At 33.5% G+C, this 15,177-nt stretch overlaps 1 protein-coding gene across 2 annotated transcripts in view; it reads right to left on the bottom strand.

The window, feature by feature from the left end:
- The window catches only part of GRIA4 (glutamate ionotropic receptor AMPA type subunit 4), a gene marked incomplete at its 3' end in the record, with an annotated part of 354,667 nt that overhangs the window by 38,427 nt on the left and 301,063 nt on the right, over positions 1–15,177 (bottom strand). For both annotated transcript variants that reach the window (XM_084248455.1, XM_084248456.1), the window contains exons 10-12: positions 12,381–12,587; positions 6,807–7,177; positions 4,179–4,377 (exon numbers count right to left, since the gene is read on the bottom strand). In XM_084248455.1, coding sequence (XP_084104581.1) covers positions 4,179–4,377; positions 6,807–7,177; positions 12,381–12,587 — 777 coding nt within the window. The remainder of the gene's footprint in view (positions 1–4,178; positions 4,378–6,806; positions 7,178–12,380; positions 12,588–15,177) is intronic.

A 15,177-nucleotide genomic window follows, 5' to 3' on the forward strand; every position in this document is an offset into this window, starting at 1 on the left:
TCATGACCTATGTCATGAAAAGAAAACCTTAAACACAAAAGTTGTAGTATCTATCAAGTCAAAAATTGACACCAAAGGAGAAGAAATCAATGCTGTTTTGTTTACAAGCTAAGTATTCAGAACATAAGAATCAAACTCTAGGTTGACCAAAATTTTTTTACATACATTAAATTTTAAAGAGAAGTGATTCTAATTTTCCTCCTTTATATTTTGGAGAATTAGTCATTATATCCCGATTCCAGCCAAGAAACTTATTTATTTTTATTAATTTGGGCTCTACCTATATTACTCCCAATACTTATTTTACCTGGATACTTTTGCTGGTATCTGCATTCACATTATATTTTATTTTTATTTTCACATACATTTTAATATGAAAATATATCCAATGAACTCAAATGTCCTCAAAGGATATCCATCTATCTATCTGTTTATCTATCTATCTATATTAAGACAGAAAAACTCTCAGGTTTTCATCCTGTTTGATGTTTGATAGTATAATGATACATATAGATATTTATCTGGTGCATATGCATTTTTATCAATAACAGGTGCTGAGAATTTGCATTTGGATCCAAATGAAAACTAATGAAGATTGCATTCTGTTTTAAATCTATGGACAAATCCTGTATGGCATGTATATGCCATCTACAGTGACCATCCTGTGTTTACCAGAATATAGACTCCAACAGTTCTTCAAGAATAAACAAACATTCTGCATAACAAGGGCAACAATGCATGTTTTAGGGAAAAAGCAAATTATTCAGCATAAAGAAAATGACAGAAGTGGTATTCAAAATTCTGGTTTCATAGATGGGAAACATAGATACTATTGAGTATCTAATTAAAACAACAGGGAACAGCTAAATACTAACATAACATATGGAAAATGAGTATTTTTAAGGCTTGGTAATTATTAAGATAAATTAAGTGTAGAATGTAGCATAGTATCAAAGCAATGATTCCCGTTTAAAGGAATAAAGCATCTCTATGTCACTGATATTTTTTAGAAGTCCATTCCTATAATATTAATGTGTGGAAAATTATTGCTTCATTTGCTTAAATACTGTGGGTTGCATATACCTTAAGTGCAAAAGAAGTTAAATTCATTCCTTTAAAATTCAGAAGAAAGAAGGATCCATTATGTAGTTGTGTTAAATCTAGCAGGCCTTCTGTAAATTACAAAATTATAAATACAGGCACCAGTGGAAATAGATGAAAAATGAAAGCAACGTCCTTGGGGCAAAAAAATTTATGCAGTTTGTCACCATATTAATATTTAGAAATTCTGGTTTGGGGGAGATGGCTAATCTATGATCATATCCACATGATGAAGGGGAAAGTGCTATTTAAGAGGTGAAGGACTGAAGATAACAGCCTTGCTCCTTAGTTGTGACCAAAAGAGGGTGACTACTGAAGAAAGAGGGCAAGCACATTTTCATACATGAGACAGGCTAAAATAAAAAAATTCTGCAGGCCCAGCAAACTCATAAATATCATGATTAAGGATCTTGTAAGTCTTAATCTAAAGTCTTCAACTATGACATGAACTTAAAGATCAGGTTTGGGAAGTTAATATGCTCAAGATAATAAGCAAAGATAACATAAAAGTCTTTTTTTTAATTAGAAAGTTAATCTCAGATTTAGTCTTATCTTTATAGTAATACTCAGTGCATGGGAAAAGCTACCTGATTTATTACTGAAAACAATTCTTGGAATTTTAGAAATGTGCCATCTTTTAAATTTCTCAAAAACTAGGAGTCTGGCATTTTGGCTTTTAACAGAAAATGTACACAAATGTCAAGCATTACAGTTAAATTTGCATTTTTATCAGATGGATTATTTTCCTCTTCCAGCAGCTTCTACGGCAAGACTGATGTTCTTTCTAATAAGAGCTCATCAATGCACTATTTTATAATACTATAAACCCTGAGATTGTAATCATCTTCATTTATGCATTCATGATTTCACTGATGACTAGAACTGGCACAGGATAAAATCTGCACTGAAATTAAAATCAGTTTTTCAAAACAGGTGTATAATAATGTAAAAGCACCTAAACAGTAAGACTGTCATTAAGTGACAAGCAGAGACTTTCATTAAAAGCCTCCAAGTTTATGCTTAACAAGGTGCACAGAACACGAAACCTACCAAATTTCATAATGGGGCAAAACCAAGGCAACAGCTGAATTCAGATGTAATTTTCCCCTGTGGCCTAATTCTTTTTCCAGTTGATTATAAGTGCACTATTTTTTGAAGTGCTGAGCACAGGTCACTGCCTGAGGCAGTTGAGTGGCGCTGATAGATGTACCATTACTGTGTTCCTATGAGAAAACATTTTTGACAAGTACAAAAACACACTTCACGTTATGTTTCTTTAGCCCATCAGACAAATGGTTTATTTAAACCAGGTCATCATCTATAGGAGAAGAGGGAGAATTCAGGGTGGAAAAATGAATGAGATTTTTATCAAAGAACCAAAATTTGTGCCTGCCTAAAAGTGTGCTGCAAGGGAAATGCTCTTTTCGGTCCCATTAGGGTTCAGATCGTTTTGCAACAATAAATAGCTATACTTATAAAAATCTTTCAATTTTAAAACTGAAGCTGGGTAGGAGAGGAAGGGAACAGGACCAGCTGCCTGCACAGCTTGTAGAGGAGGTTCAGTAAATCCAGAAAGCAGCTTTTCTTATTCCTATATTTCTTATCAATACAGTCTCTTATCTGCCTCACCAGTTTTTAGAACTTGAGCAGTTTTTTAAACCTGTATAAAGATTAGAAATAAACATTTTCAGTGTGCTTGGATGTGAAAGGGCTTTAAAGAGGGTTATTTTTTAAAAACTTTCAGGGAATCTACATGACATTTCTTTCTCCCTTTATCACTCAAGACAGAAAGATGAACCTGCAAATGTCAGTCATCATTTTCAGTCTAATGCAACTGATAGCACAAACTTGTATTTTGTTTTGAGCATATCCAGAAACGTTTCTAGGCAAAGTTGCTAAATTTTATCTACTTACTTTTAGGTGGAAGCCATTATAAACTTCCAGATTTCCAGCAAGCTACTGAAATTATGCTAAAATATGTAAGAGCAGTATGTTTCTATTATGAAACTTTAGAGACAGAGATTCAGTGAGTAAATTAAAAAAATCTGGTTATTTAATTTATTGAAAGAATATTGTCAATGAAAACTATTGTCATGACTTTTTTAGCTTTAGAAAAATTTACAAATATTTTATAATTTATGAATTTAATGTTATGTATTATGGAAATGCTCCAAATTGTTGACAGAGACACTGTTCATTGTCTGATTTTTTTTAAAAATAATTCCCAGTATTCATTATTAATTACCTTGTTACATATTTGTGAAAATGCCACTCTGTTTAATTTTTTGGTTCTGAAGTCACAAAATGAAACCTTATTTCTGATAAGACATCACCAAGTATACGTGTGGATAAAAGTAGAACCAGAGTTACTGATCACAAAAATTTATCCTCATAATGCACAAACTACTAATAAACAATCTCCCCTCCCCCAATCCATCATCCTGATTTTGAGTCAAAGGGATCATATCCATATGTGAAATGCAATTATGCCTGTTTAAAAATTTTATCTGCAACAACAGAGAAAACAGCATAAAAAAATACCAGATCTCCAGAGTTTAATACCCCTTGCTACTGTTATATTGTGAGAATGAAAATATGTTACTTTGAAATCCACTGTTATGGATAACATACCTCCTGAAGTAGTATAACTTGCAATTAAGATTTTGGGTTTCAAATGCAGCAAGTTAAATGTATTCATCAAAAAAAATCTTGCTTTTGTTTTTTATGCTCTCAGTCCCAAAGTATACATAAATCCAATCTCGTCAGACACAGTATCATCATAGCATTATTAACATTGGAATCTTTTGGACAAATTATGCTATAAATTGTACTATATACTAAATAGCACTTAATTACTATTTTGTTGTTACTTTTCCTTAGAGAGTGTCCATCATAGAATTTGAATAGAGCAATTAGCATTTGAAAATTAAAGTGATTATGAAATCCAAGTAGAGGTATTAGACTTAAATGTAGCCATTGCCATTGTGTTCACATAATATAATCTTTGGCAAAATTGCAAAATGGCAAAATTGTATTTCAAATGAATGAACATTTCATTAACTTTTCTCTCAACTTACTCTGAAGAATTCTTTTGTTGACCCTGAATCCAGTGTTCCATAGGCAATTTCTGTTTGTTTGGCCAAGTCTTCTGCACTTTCTATGGGGGAGACCATTCGCTCAACCGTCAGGAAAGCAGCAAGATTAGCAGTGTAAGATGATATAATGATGAGTGTAAAGAACCACCAAACACCTCCAACGATTCGACCTGAGAGGGATCTAAACATGGATAAGATAATGTACATTTTCCTTTCTCTAACCAAAATAAAGAAGAGATATAACATCAATTTACTATGAACAGTATTTCTGTATAATTTGATGTTATTTCTGCTAGACTGAATATTTAAATATTACTGAAAATATAGAATAAAAATTCTTTTTATTGTGCAGTTTGCAGAAGTGTGAAATTTACTACCTTTACTTTGGGTACAGAAGGGGAATATTTACATAAATTCATTGATAACACTCCTCTTATTATTTAGATTCTCTGAAATTAGTATGTAGCCTATGGTTGGCAACAGAAAACATAGCAGCACATTTAATTGGCAGGACTGTTTCTTAGTGACACATAAAATAACAATATATCTTAATGGGTAGAGTCTTAGGTTTGACATAAATTGGTGAAAGCACTTGTTTCCACCTTCAGTCAGTCCTGCCAAGGTGAACGGATCACATATGCCAAAGTGGGTTGCACCAGATTGAAAGCCTAGGATTGGCCTCACAGTGCCAATGATTGAAAATGTTTTTGTTTGATGTTCCATTTCTGATCTGAGTGGATGAGCTATATCATAAAGCATCATCACATACTGATATAAAAAAGTGCTCTCTTCACCCTTTCTCTGGCTATCATGGATGTGTGGATGGGTACGTGCATAGGAAAAGTGGGAAAAGTGAATAAAAATTCAGTGCAGGGCCTCCCTGGTGGCACAACGGGTTTAGTGCAGCACTATGAAGTTGTCTGCAGCCTCTGCAACACGGGTTCGATTCCCAGCCGGCCAGGGAGATGCCCACATGGTGCAGCAGACCTCTCCTGTCTCGCCCGCTGCTCCCCTCAGCAGTGTATTTCAGTCAGTCTGCCTGTTCTGTTCCCTGTTCTGTCTCTGGTGAATCCTCTCACCCTCCCACGCCTCTGGCATGCACCCCCGTTCTTGTATAAATAAATAAAAAATCTTTTAAAAAATTCAGGGCATATTCATAATTAATTGGAACCATCAAACTATTTAGAATTCTTGCGACAAACTGGTTTTTGAACACTTTTTTTGGTGGGGAAAAGTTTCATATTTTCTGTGGCATTTCTATAATTCTCTAAAATGCTCCCATTTAACCATTTTATGTAAGTGGTACCTGTTGGTTTTAACCTAGTATTAGCTTAATCCTAATTTAAAAAAGGACTACTTGATTTGAGTTTTTTTCCATTAATTAAAAGTTATTGATTCAAATGCCTATGTTTGGGGAATTTATGCACACATTCATAGTTTTCCTGGTTCTAAGGAACACAAACTACATTGTATCCAAGTTTTTTTTTTTTTGAGAAAACATGCATTTTTAAAGCTTCCAGGTATGTATTTGTGATGCTATTATAAATGACTATTTAGAGTCAATTCTTAGCCTCTCCTACCATCAGCTACTTTTTTTATGGGAGATGGTTGCATTTTTGCAAAGTAACTGAATAATGTCTTAGCGGCATCCAAAGAAAGTGAACCATGACTCCACAGATATTGAAAATAAGCTTTGCTAATTAGCATTGTGTTTACATTGTTTACTTTCTGTCTCCTGCTCAGCTCGTTCCAGTACTGTTACACAAAATGTCAAAAATCTGATACATATTATGTATATTTTATATTGACTCAGGTTTTAGATACCTTTGTAGGGATTTCTTAAGCTGCATGGGATATAAATCAAGTTCAACATTAATTTTTGACAATAAACATCAGCAACAATAACAAAACATTTGAATTTGAAAAGGGAAAAAGAATTTGAATTTGAAAAGGGAAAAGGAAGACAAAAATGAAAATACATTTGTATTCTTACAACTAAGATTTTACTTTCCATCTGTCAAATCAATGGAAGAAGTTTTAATACAAAAGTGATTTCTGAGAGTTCCAATGAGACACATACATTACCTTTCTATTGAAAAGTTTATTTTCCTAAGGCATCCACATTTTTGTGCTAAGTTGGAAAAATTGGCTCTATTTTTATTAGATGAATTTGGGAACAGCATTTTTTCTATGCTTCAAGCATCAGTCTATCTTCAAGAAATTAGCACATAGATCTTGTTCTACAAAACACTTAGAGGGGCCTCCCTGATGGTGCAAGGGGTTAAGATGCAACCTATGAAACTACCCACAGTCACTGCAGCACGAGTTCCATCCCCAGTCAGGCACAGCAGACCATCCCCACATGGCACAGCAGACCTCTCCTGACTCGCCTGCTGCTCCCCTCAGCAGTATACTTCGGTCAATCTGCCTGTTTTGTTCCCCACTCTGTCTCTGGTGAATCCTCTCACCCCCCACACCTCCAGCATGTACCCCAGTTCTTGTATGCATAAATAAATAAATCTTAAAAACAAACAAACAAGTAAACAAACAAACATACAAAAACAGAGTTGCAGGGAAATTGAAGATGAATTTCGGAGTTTTGAAACTAACCTGGGTGAAATGTCACATCCTTGCTGCATAAAAGCACCCAGGGAAAACCAAAGGCTGTTAAAGATGCCAAACTCATTGGGAGGCTGGTCGCTGGGTCCTTCCTTTCCATCCTCTGGCTCTTCTGTGTGCCACTCATATGGACTAAACCTACTCACTAGGAATAAGACCACGCTGACACCAATGTAGGCAAAGACTATGCACATCCAAATCTCATAGGCTAGAGGATCCAAGAAGGAAAACACTCCCGGTTTAGATTTCTGAGGCTTTTTGATCATGATAGATATGCCCAAACTCATGAAGGGTTTAGAGAAGTCAATGACCTCCTCTCGGACCAAAGTGATTGTCAGAGGGGCAATAGCAATCTCTGCTTTCTATAAGAGAAAAGACACATGAAAACACAATGGTTAATGATTCCATGAAGCATTGAACACTGGATTGATCAATTCAAAGCATTCATTATATACTTTTTTTTTCTTTGTGGAATGCCAATCTTGAATAAGGCCAGTGGTAAATAAAAAGAATAGTAGACTCATTTTTTTTTATATCACTTACATTGTACAAAAGATACTTGTGCTTGCAGATAAGATGAAGAAAAATAGAGAAATAATAATTAATCATAAACAAAATTAGCTTGAACTCAAATAAATGCATTAGTTCTGGGACAGCACAGAGAAGGAGACTTAATAGTCCTCCTATATGGTTGAATTTCTGAATTTCTTGGCCAGGAATGTTGCTGTGCTACAGCCTTTTCTGTTTCATTTGGAATGTTGCCACTGATTAATTCCTTGGCCATCCCTTAATATTATGAATTGCAAATTTCAAGCAGTTCTTTCTTTTTTTCTTTCCATGTAGCACTGATGACATGAGAAAACCTATCGTAAAGTCTGTTTGTAAGATAGAGGAAGCATTTTGTTTGACAACATTTTCCAATTCAGCACACACACAAGTCTGGAAATTGTCCTTTATTTCTTCTTAGTCACATACTTTGTTTTTACTTTCAATTTCTAAAAAAGATTTTATTAACAGTGGATATAATTCTCAGCTATTATGATCACAAGATAACAGATTCCATTTTTGTTTTGTGATTCTGGAACAATTTTTCTGAGCCTGTTGCAATATTCTCTAAAATGAAGGTATTTTCTTTCCTGTTTGCCTCATTGTTTTATTGTAATTTCTAATTTTGAAAACCTTAATAAAATAATAGTGAATATTTATTGAGGGACGGAAACCAGTGCTTCTCCCACTAATTCATGCCACCTCTAAAATCAAATGGAATCAAATGTGGTAAAAATGGTAAACTGTTACATGCTCTATAAATAAAAAATGTTTTTTGGATGATCTATTTTTTTCACATCACTATTTTACCTTTTTAAAGCTATGTTATTTTTTATTTTACTATTTTTTAATTATTATTTTTAAAAATTTTTACATCGTGTTCATTTTTAAACAATATTTGCTTCCCCCCACCCCCTCAGGTGTAGTCCCCATAGAGTTTCCTTCACCAGTGCACCTGTGCACCCTCACCTCAGTCCCCTGTGCTCCTCCCTTTCTCCCTCTGATCCCTCTCCCTCCTCCTCCCCTGTATGTCTCTGATTTATGATTATCTGTTTTTGCTTTGTTATCTTTTGTAGTTATTATTTATTTATACCGATGTCTTATTTGGTTGCACATGTATCCCTATGTTTATTGCAGCACTATTTACAATAGGCAAAACCTGGAAACAACCCAAATGCCCCAAAATAGATGACTGGATCAAGAAGATGTGGCATATATGCACAATGGAATATTATTCAGCAATCAAAAAAGATAAACTCATGCCATACGCAGCAACGTCAGTGAAATAAGTCAGAAGGAAAAAGAAAAATATTGGACAGTTTCACTTATAGCAGTAATATAGGGGAACCAAATAAGACATCAGGATTGACTATTTTAAAAGGAAAATATCTGGTATTAAAATGGAATCTGCAATAGACTCTGAATGCAGGTTCTTACACAGAAGTTGTTGCTCTCACATCGACTCCTATAAATTCTCCAGTCTCTGGCTGTATAAGATGACAGTATATTGGGTACCAAGGCACCTGCCGGGAGGTGCGCTAGTTGTCATGCCCCCACTGGGTCACAGAGGATGAACAGTGTATGCCTTCACATGGCAATTAATTTAGTCCACATCATGAATGCCCACATATACCAAAGCCAGAATCATTGCTGGGAGCTTATTATTGTCATCAGAGTTAATTTTTGATATAGGAACTAGCTTCAGAATAATGAGTATATTAAAAACTGAATGAGAAAATCAGGAAAATCTATTTTCATTCCCTTCAATTACTCTTTTATTTCTATATGCCCAACTAGACTGCTTAGTAGACAATATATTTAAATTTTAAAGTGGGAAATGCAGATTGTTCAATAATTCCTTTTCACAAGAGTATCCTGAACATTTTCATTTCACCATATATGTTAAAAATGTTTGAATGATTGTACATATTTTATTATGTGAAAATGTTAAAATGAACTCAAGTTGTTTGGAGGATGTTTACATTGCTTCAGGTTGTTTTCTATTATAACACTGATGATATGAACATTTATGAAGACAAATCTTCACACAGATCCTAATTATTTAATTATCTAGAAATAGGATGTTGGTCTATGGGAACACTTTCCTAACACTCATGATATGTTTTGTCCAACTTTTCTCCAGGAAAGATCATGCAAGCTTCCAATGTCACCAGCACTGAGTGAAAGCACCTGCAGATTTTAATGCTGCATACTGCTTTCTCATCTTTATTCTTGTTTATCTTGACCAGTTCTCAACATGGTTAACTGGATCTCATTGTATTAACTTGGAGTTAGTTTTTATAAAACAAGTAGTCACTTGTACTTCTTTATATGTGTTACCTGTCATAATCTGCCTCTATTTTCCATACAGAATATTCATTATTTACTTAATAATTTTAAGCACTTTTAAATGTATTAAAATGTTAACTGTTTCCATGTACATCACATATATTTTCCTTAGTCTTCATGGTTTTGTTCATATAACTTAGTTCAGGGCATTTTATTGTAATGCATGTGTTTTACATTTTGTTGTAGTCTTATAAAACTATCTTTTTGCATTTTTGGTCTTTGGTTTCATGCTTAAAAAATTTGTCATCTGTCACAGATGAATCTCAGTCACATATATTTTATTTTATTATCTATATTACCTCTATAATTTATTGGGTATATGACATGATAATGTGCTAAATTTGTTAATAATTTGTTAAATTTTTGAGGGAGTTTTCCTGCTAACCTCACAAGAATAAATAATGCATCCTTCTAAGTTTTCTGATTTTATATTTTTAGTGAGGTAATGTTTCACAACACTGTATATGGTTAAAGGGTACAGGTTCACACCTCAGATACATACTGCCTCACTACACATACCATCAATGCCTGGTCCCACTGGGTTCTTTTCCCTTCTGGCCCCTTTACCCACCTTTCTCCCTCCCCTTTTGGTAAACTCAATTCTGCAGTCAGAGTTCTAGGATTTGTTCTGTTTCACTCTGTCTCTTCCTTTGGTTTGTTTCTTTATATTTCACATGTGAGAGAAATTATTCAGTATTTGTCTTTCTCCTCCTGATTTATTTTGCTTAACATAATCCCTTCCAGTTCCATGCATGTTATTGCAAATGGCATAATTTCATCCTTTTTATTAATAGTTGAGTAGTATTCCATATATACGTCTTCTTAACCCATTCATCTATAATTGGGCACTCAGGTTTCCATAGCTTGCCTATTGTAAAAATAGTGCTGTAATGAACATAAGTACACACATATTCCTTCAAATTAGTCTCTTTGCATTTTTCTGGCAGATACCTAGAAGTGAAATTGCTGGGTTATATGGTAGATCTATTTTAAATATTTTGAGAAACCTTTGCTGTATCTCAAACATCATGGTTTTCAAAACATTAAAAAGGTTTTCCATAGGAGTTGGACCAGTCTATAATCCAACCAACAATGTATGAAGCAAATCTGTAGAAATTGTCACACCTGGAAGAAGATTCCTTCTGAGAAAAAAAGTAGATAACTCAAGTGTCAGAGACCAGGGTATTTAAACTCTTGCAAACTGGCTGATGACTATAATGAATACTAATAACACTGTAGTGTCTCCTCTGAGAACTGCATGTTTCCATTATTATGATGTGTACTACTGATATCTATGTATCTTGCTAATTATGTTACTCTCTTCATATCACTTGTTTTCATTAAATAATAACCTCTCCCCACTAATAACACATGGTCAGAGCAAAGGGGTGAGCCTGGGTTGTTCAATGCTTAGGAACTCCAAAAACAGAGATATATAACAAATGACTTAGAAAGTAACTCAAGTTAGTTACTACAATTAGTTAACTAATTGTCAATATAAGTATGAATTTGGAGATGAAATACTCAGTGTTATTTTCTGAAGGAAATGAACTATAGTCATTCCATCTACTTGGAAGAAGAATATTATTTTTTCATGGCCTGGAAAGCAGGACACAGAAAACTGTTGAACTGCCATTCTGTCTGAGACGTCAGTCTAAATTTTCCTGCCACTATTGTTTTCTGAGGAAAGATAATGCTTGTATTCCTTCATTTTACAGTGGTCTTGTGAAGATTAAGCAGACAGCATATACTTTGAAGGTAAAAATTGTGAAATACAAATTAGTTTATAGAAAATTTCAGAGTACATTTCAAGTGCATGTGGCTTTTATGGATTACTTCATGAAGAAAGCTTACCATGTGCTGTAAGTTTGGTTTGTGGGCATTGAAAATAATATTCCACTTACAGCATTTGATAAGTGGAGATTTGATTTTGACACTTTGTAGTGGAGGGTGAAGATACTCATCATGTTTTGATTCAGGCAGGAATGTCCACATTGAATTTGCTCTTGGCTACGGATGCGTACACTAAGTAACTAGTGAACTCAATGGAAAGACCATGGCATGCTTTCATGTGATGCCTGCTATGGAATGAATTCCAGCTTTTGTGGTTTCCTATGTATGCTAGCATGAAAAAATTGATGGCAATATATAAAGTTTAAAAGTGCCATGTTCAGCAGAATTCCAAGACTCACATTACTGATGAATATGTTATGGATGCTAAGGCGGTTTAGTGTTTGCTTCCCCAATTCTTAAACAATATTTTTGAGTAATTATAATCAATGGGGAAATAAAGAACTAGCTAAAACAATGTCAAACTTTATGCTATTGAAGATGATCTGTTCCAACCATTAACAAATAACATTACCGATGGATTGGTTTTTTAGTTCTGGAAAATACCATGTCTGTGTATAGCACATAGAACAAACAGGACATCACCATATTCCTAAGCTTTTAATCTCTTTCCTGCTTTGAAGTTATTGAGGATCAGTTTCTCTCTTTATTTGCAACTGTGTTATTAATGAAATAGAAAAACATTTAAACACTGTATATGCCTCTTGGAATCTAATTGCACATTTAAACAGTAATAGACCTTAGAAAATTGGTATGTGCCAGGTGAAAATAAGTTTCAGGCTTATGTAGGTAAATTCTTCAATAAATGAATTTGCTTACCCCATAAACAAGTTCTCCTACCATCCCATTCCAGATTTTTGTGTCTGCATCCCTTGCTCCATATTTTCCATCAGGGACAATGGCAATTTTATACTTGATACCAATATGTTTTGCAATTTCAGATGCCAAATCTACACAGTATCCTTCATACTTGTCATTTCCTTCAAACATTTCATGATTTTTCTTGTACATAACATATGGGGATTCCTATAATGAGAGAAGTAGAACTGTAAAGGAGAAATTATAAAACATTCAAAATCTTTACGTAATTTTTCAGTTTCAGAATTTGACAAAAAGATCATCTTTAGTATCATTATACACACTGATTTTGTGTGGCTAGGAATCATTAGTAAAACAGATGAATATATAAATATGCTTCAAACTCTATTAGACCTCCTTCCATTGGATGCTAAGTGAAATCTTTACAATAACTTTCTATTGAGAGATTATTACATAACTAATGCTGTGATTGTGATAGAAAAAAATGAAAAAAATGTCCCATTAACAATTGTCTCAAAAAGCATTCATTATTCTTGGCCATGAAATTATTATTTCTAAAATATCTCATGGTATTAAAGGTTATGTAGGAGTCAATTTCATATAATAAAAGGCAGATTCAAGGTCACAGGTCTCCATATCTGATTCTTTCAACTCTGCATCTTTGGAGTATTCAAGTATTACCTTCTTTAAGGAAAGAGCTAGATCATTTTTCTTTGCTCTCTAGTGTTTAGCAAGACGCCTTTCTCAAAGCAGGTGCTTGTTAGTTCAAAGAAGAAATACATTAACAGTTTTAAAATTTATATACTTATTTGCATTAAATTTGCTTTCCTAAAATTGCCTAGTATTTTGGTTTTAAGTAGGGCTATGCTCCATACATTTTATTCTCTTTTAAAATAATCCCCAATGGTAGCTAATGATTTCCCCTTAATTGTGACAGTTGCAAACTTCCAATTGATATTCTTACTTAGTTTTTGAAGCAAGTTTTTGAAGGATGAAGAATTGTTGTGAAAATTCTTATAAAATGAAAAAGTTTACTGGTGGCTAATATCTGGACAATTTTCAGTACACACACACACACACACACACACACACACCCCTAAGCCAAATCATTTAAAGGCCATAATCTAAAGAGATAAATTCACAGAAAAGCACTTGATTTTTAAATGGAACCAGAAGCCACCACTTAAAAGATAGGGCTGGTGAACACAAAACATGTATTCTGATTTTTAATTATTTTCAGAGAAATAGTAATACCTTTGGCTATGACATTATGGGGATCATGTGTTTGTATACTAAAATTGTACCATAACATTAATTCAGTAATCATTTAGAAGCTTCTCTTTTCCCTTAGCAAATTTATAATTTGGGAATTGAATATATGCCTAGAACTTTGGATTAGAAGGTAATTTATAAAACATGGCAGTCTGCATTAATTTGGATTTGTTTTAATATAGGAACTATTTTTACAACCTTAATAAAGTTTAATGACAATTGAATTTCCCATAAGTAAACTTTAAATATTATATAGGCACAATTGTCCAGGATTGGTCCAGGATTGGGTGTATTGTATTCTTACATCCTACCATAAGTTAACATGGTCAAGTGACCCAGAACTCTCTCACTTCATTGAATTTGATGAGTAACCCTAGACTTGGGCAAAGAAAGTTTCTCCACCTATAGAGTGAAGATAACTGTCTCTTTTTTAAATAGATGAAATTAGGTCACTAAAATATTCTCCAACTATAAAGCATTTTGAAATTATTAATATGGTAATGAAAATTAGCAAGTTGCTGTAAAGCACTGTTAATTTCTAAGATATGCTATAAAATATTAGAAGCTATAATAAGTCAATCCTTTCATTTTCTCTCCTGTTTTCTTAGAATAGCTAGTTAAAATATGGACTAATATGTAGAAGAGAGCAAGAATGACATATTTATAAAATGCTTATCTTTTTAATTGAAATGGCTATATAGTTACCATCTGTAACTGTAAGCATAACAAGTTTAAAAATTTTTCAAAAGTGGTAGAGCTAGGGCTCACCTTTGGTCCTGAGATTGAAGATCAATTCTAAAATGTCTGGAATATTTGAACACATGTATTTTAGCCCCCAAGTAACCCTATTAGCTTATGTATAAGAGTTTCTATTGCTAATATTATCATCTAATTTGATAAATCCCCTCTACACTGTTATTTAATCAAACATTTATTAAGCATCCAGTGTGTACCACACTGTTTGCTAGGAACTAGGGGTTATACAAGTGTCAGGTACAATGCTAAGTCCTTTCATTGTGTCATTTCATTCACTTTTCACACTGACATTTTGAAGTAGGCATTTCCTACTGAAGGCTCAGGGAGGTTACGCAAATTGTTCAATTTCAGAGAACTAGCAGAAGTGAGAGCTGAACCTAATTTTGAAATATTTAGAGATTTTTTGAGGCTACTTTTGTTTCTATCAAAATTGCACTATTGAAGATTCAATATGATTTATTAAGAGTGGTTACAAGACTAAAGTTAAGTTTCTGTATATTCAGTGAAAAAACCTCACATAAAATCTTGAGTAAACAATGTAGATAAAGTTTTTCCAAGATCCTCCATAAACAGAAAGATTTTCTGGTCTATCAGTGCTTCCTAAATAGGAATATCACTGCAAAGTAATTATGTTAGCATTTCTGATTGAGGTCTTTAGTAGGAATGTTATTAACAAGTTCCAGTTCTCGCTTTTGAGAATACATGATTATGTATAGATGAGTAAAGAATGTATTTAGTGTCTTTTTCATTTTTTTTCAATTGCTTTTTT

This window comes from Talpa europaea (assembly GCF_964194135.1).
Source record: "Talpa europaea genome assembly, chromosome: 12".
In the NCBI taxonomy this organism is placed as follows: Eukaryota; Metazoa; Chordata; class Mammalia; order Eulipotyphla; family Talpidae; genus Talpa; species Talpa europaea.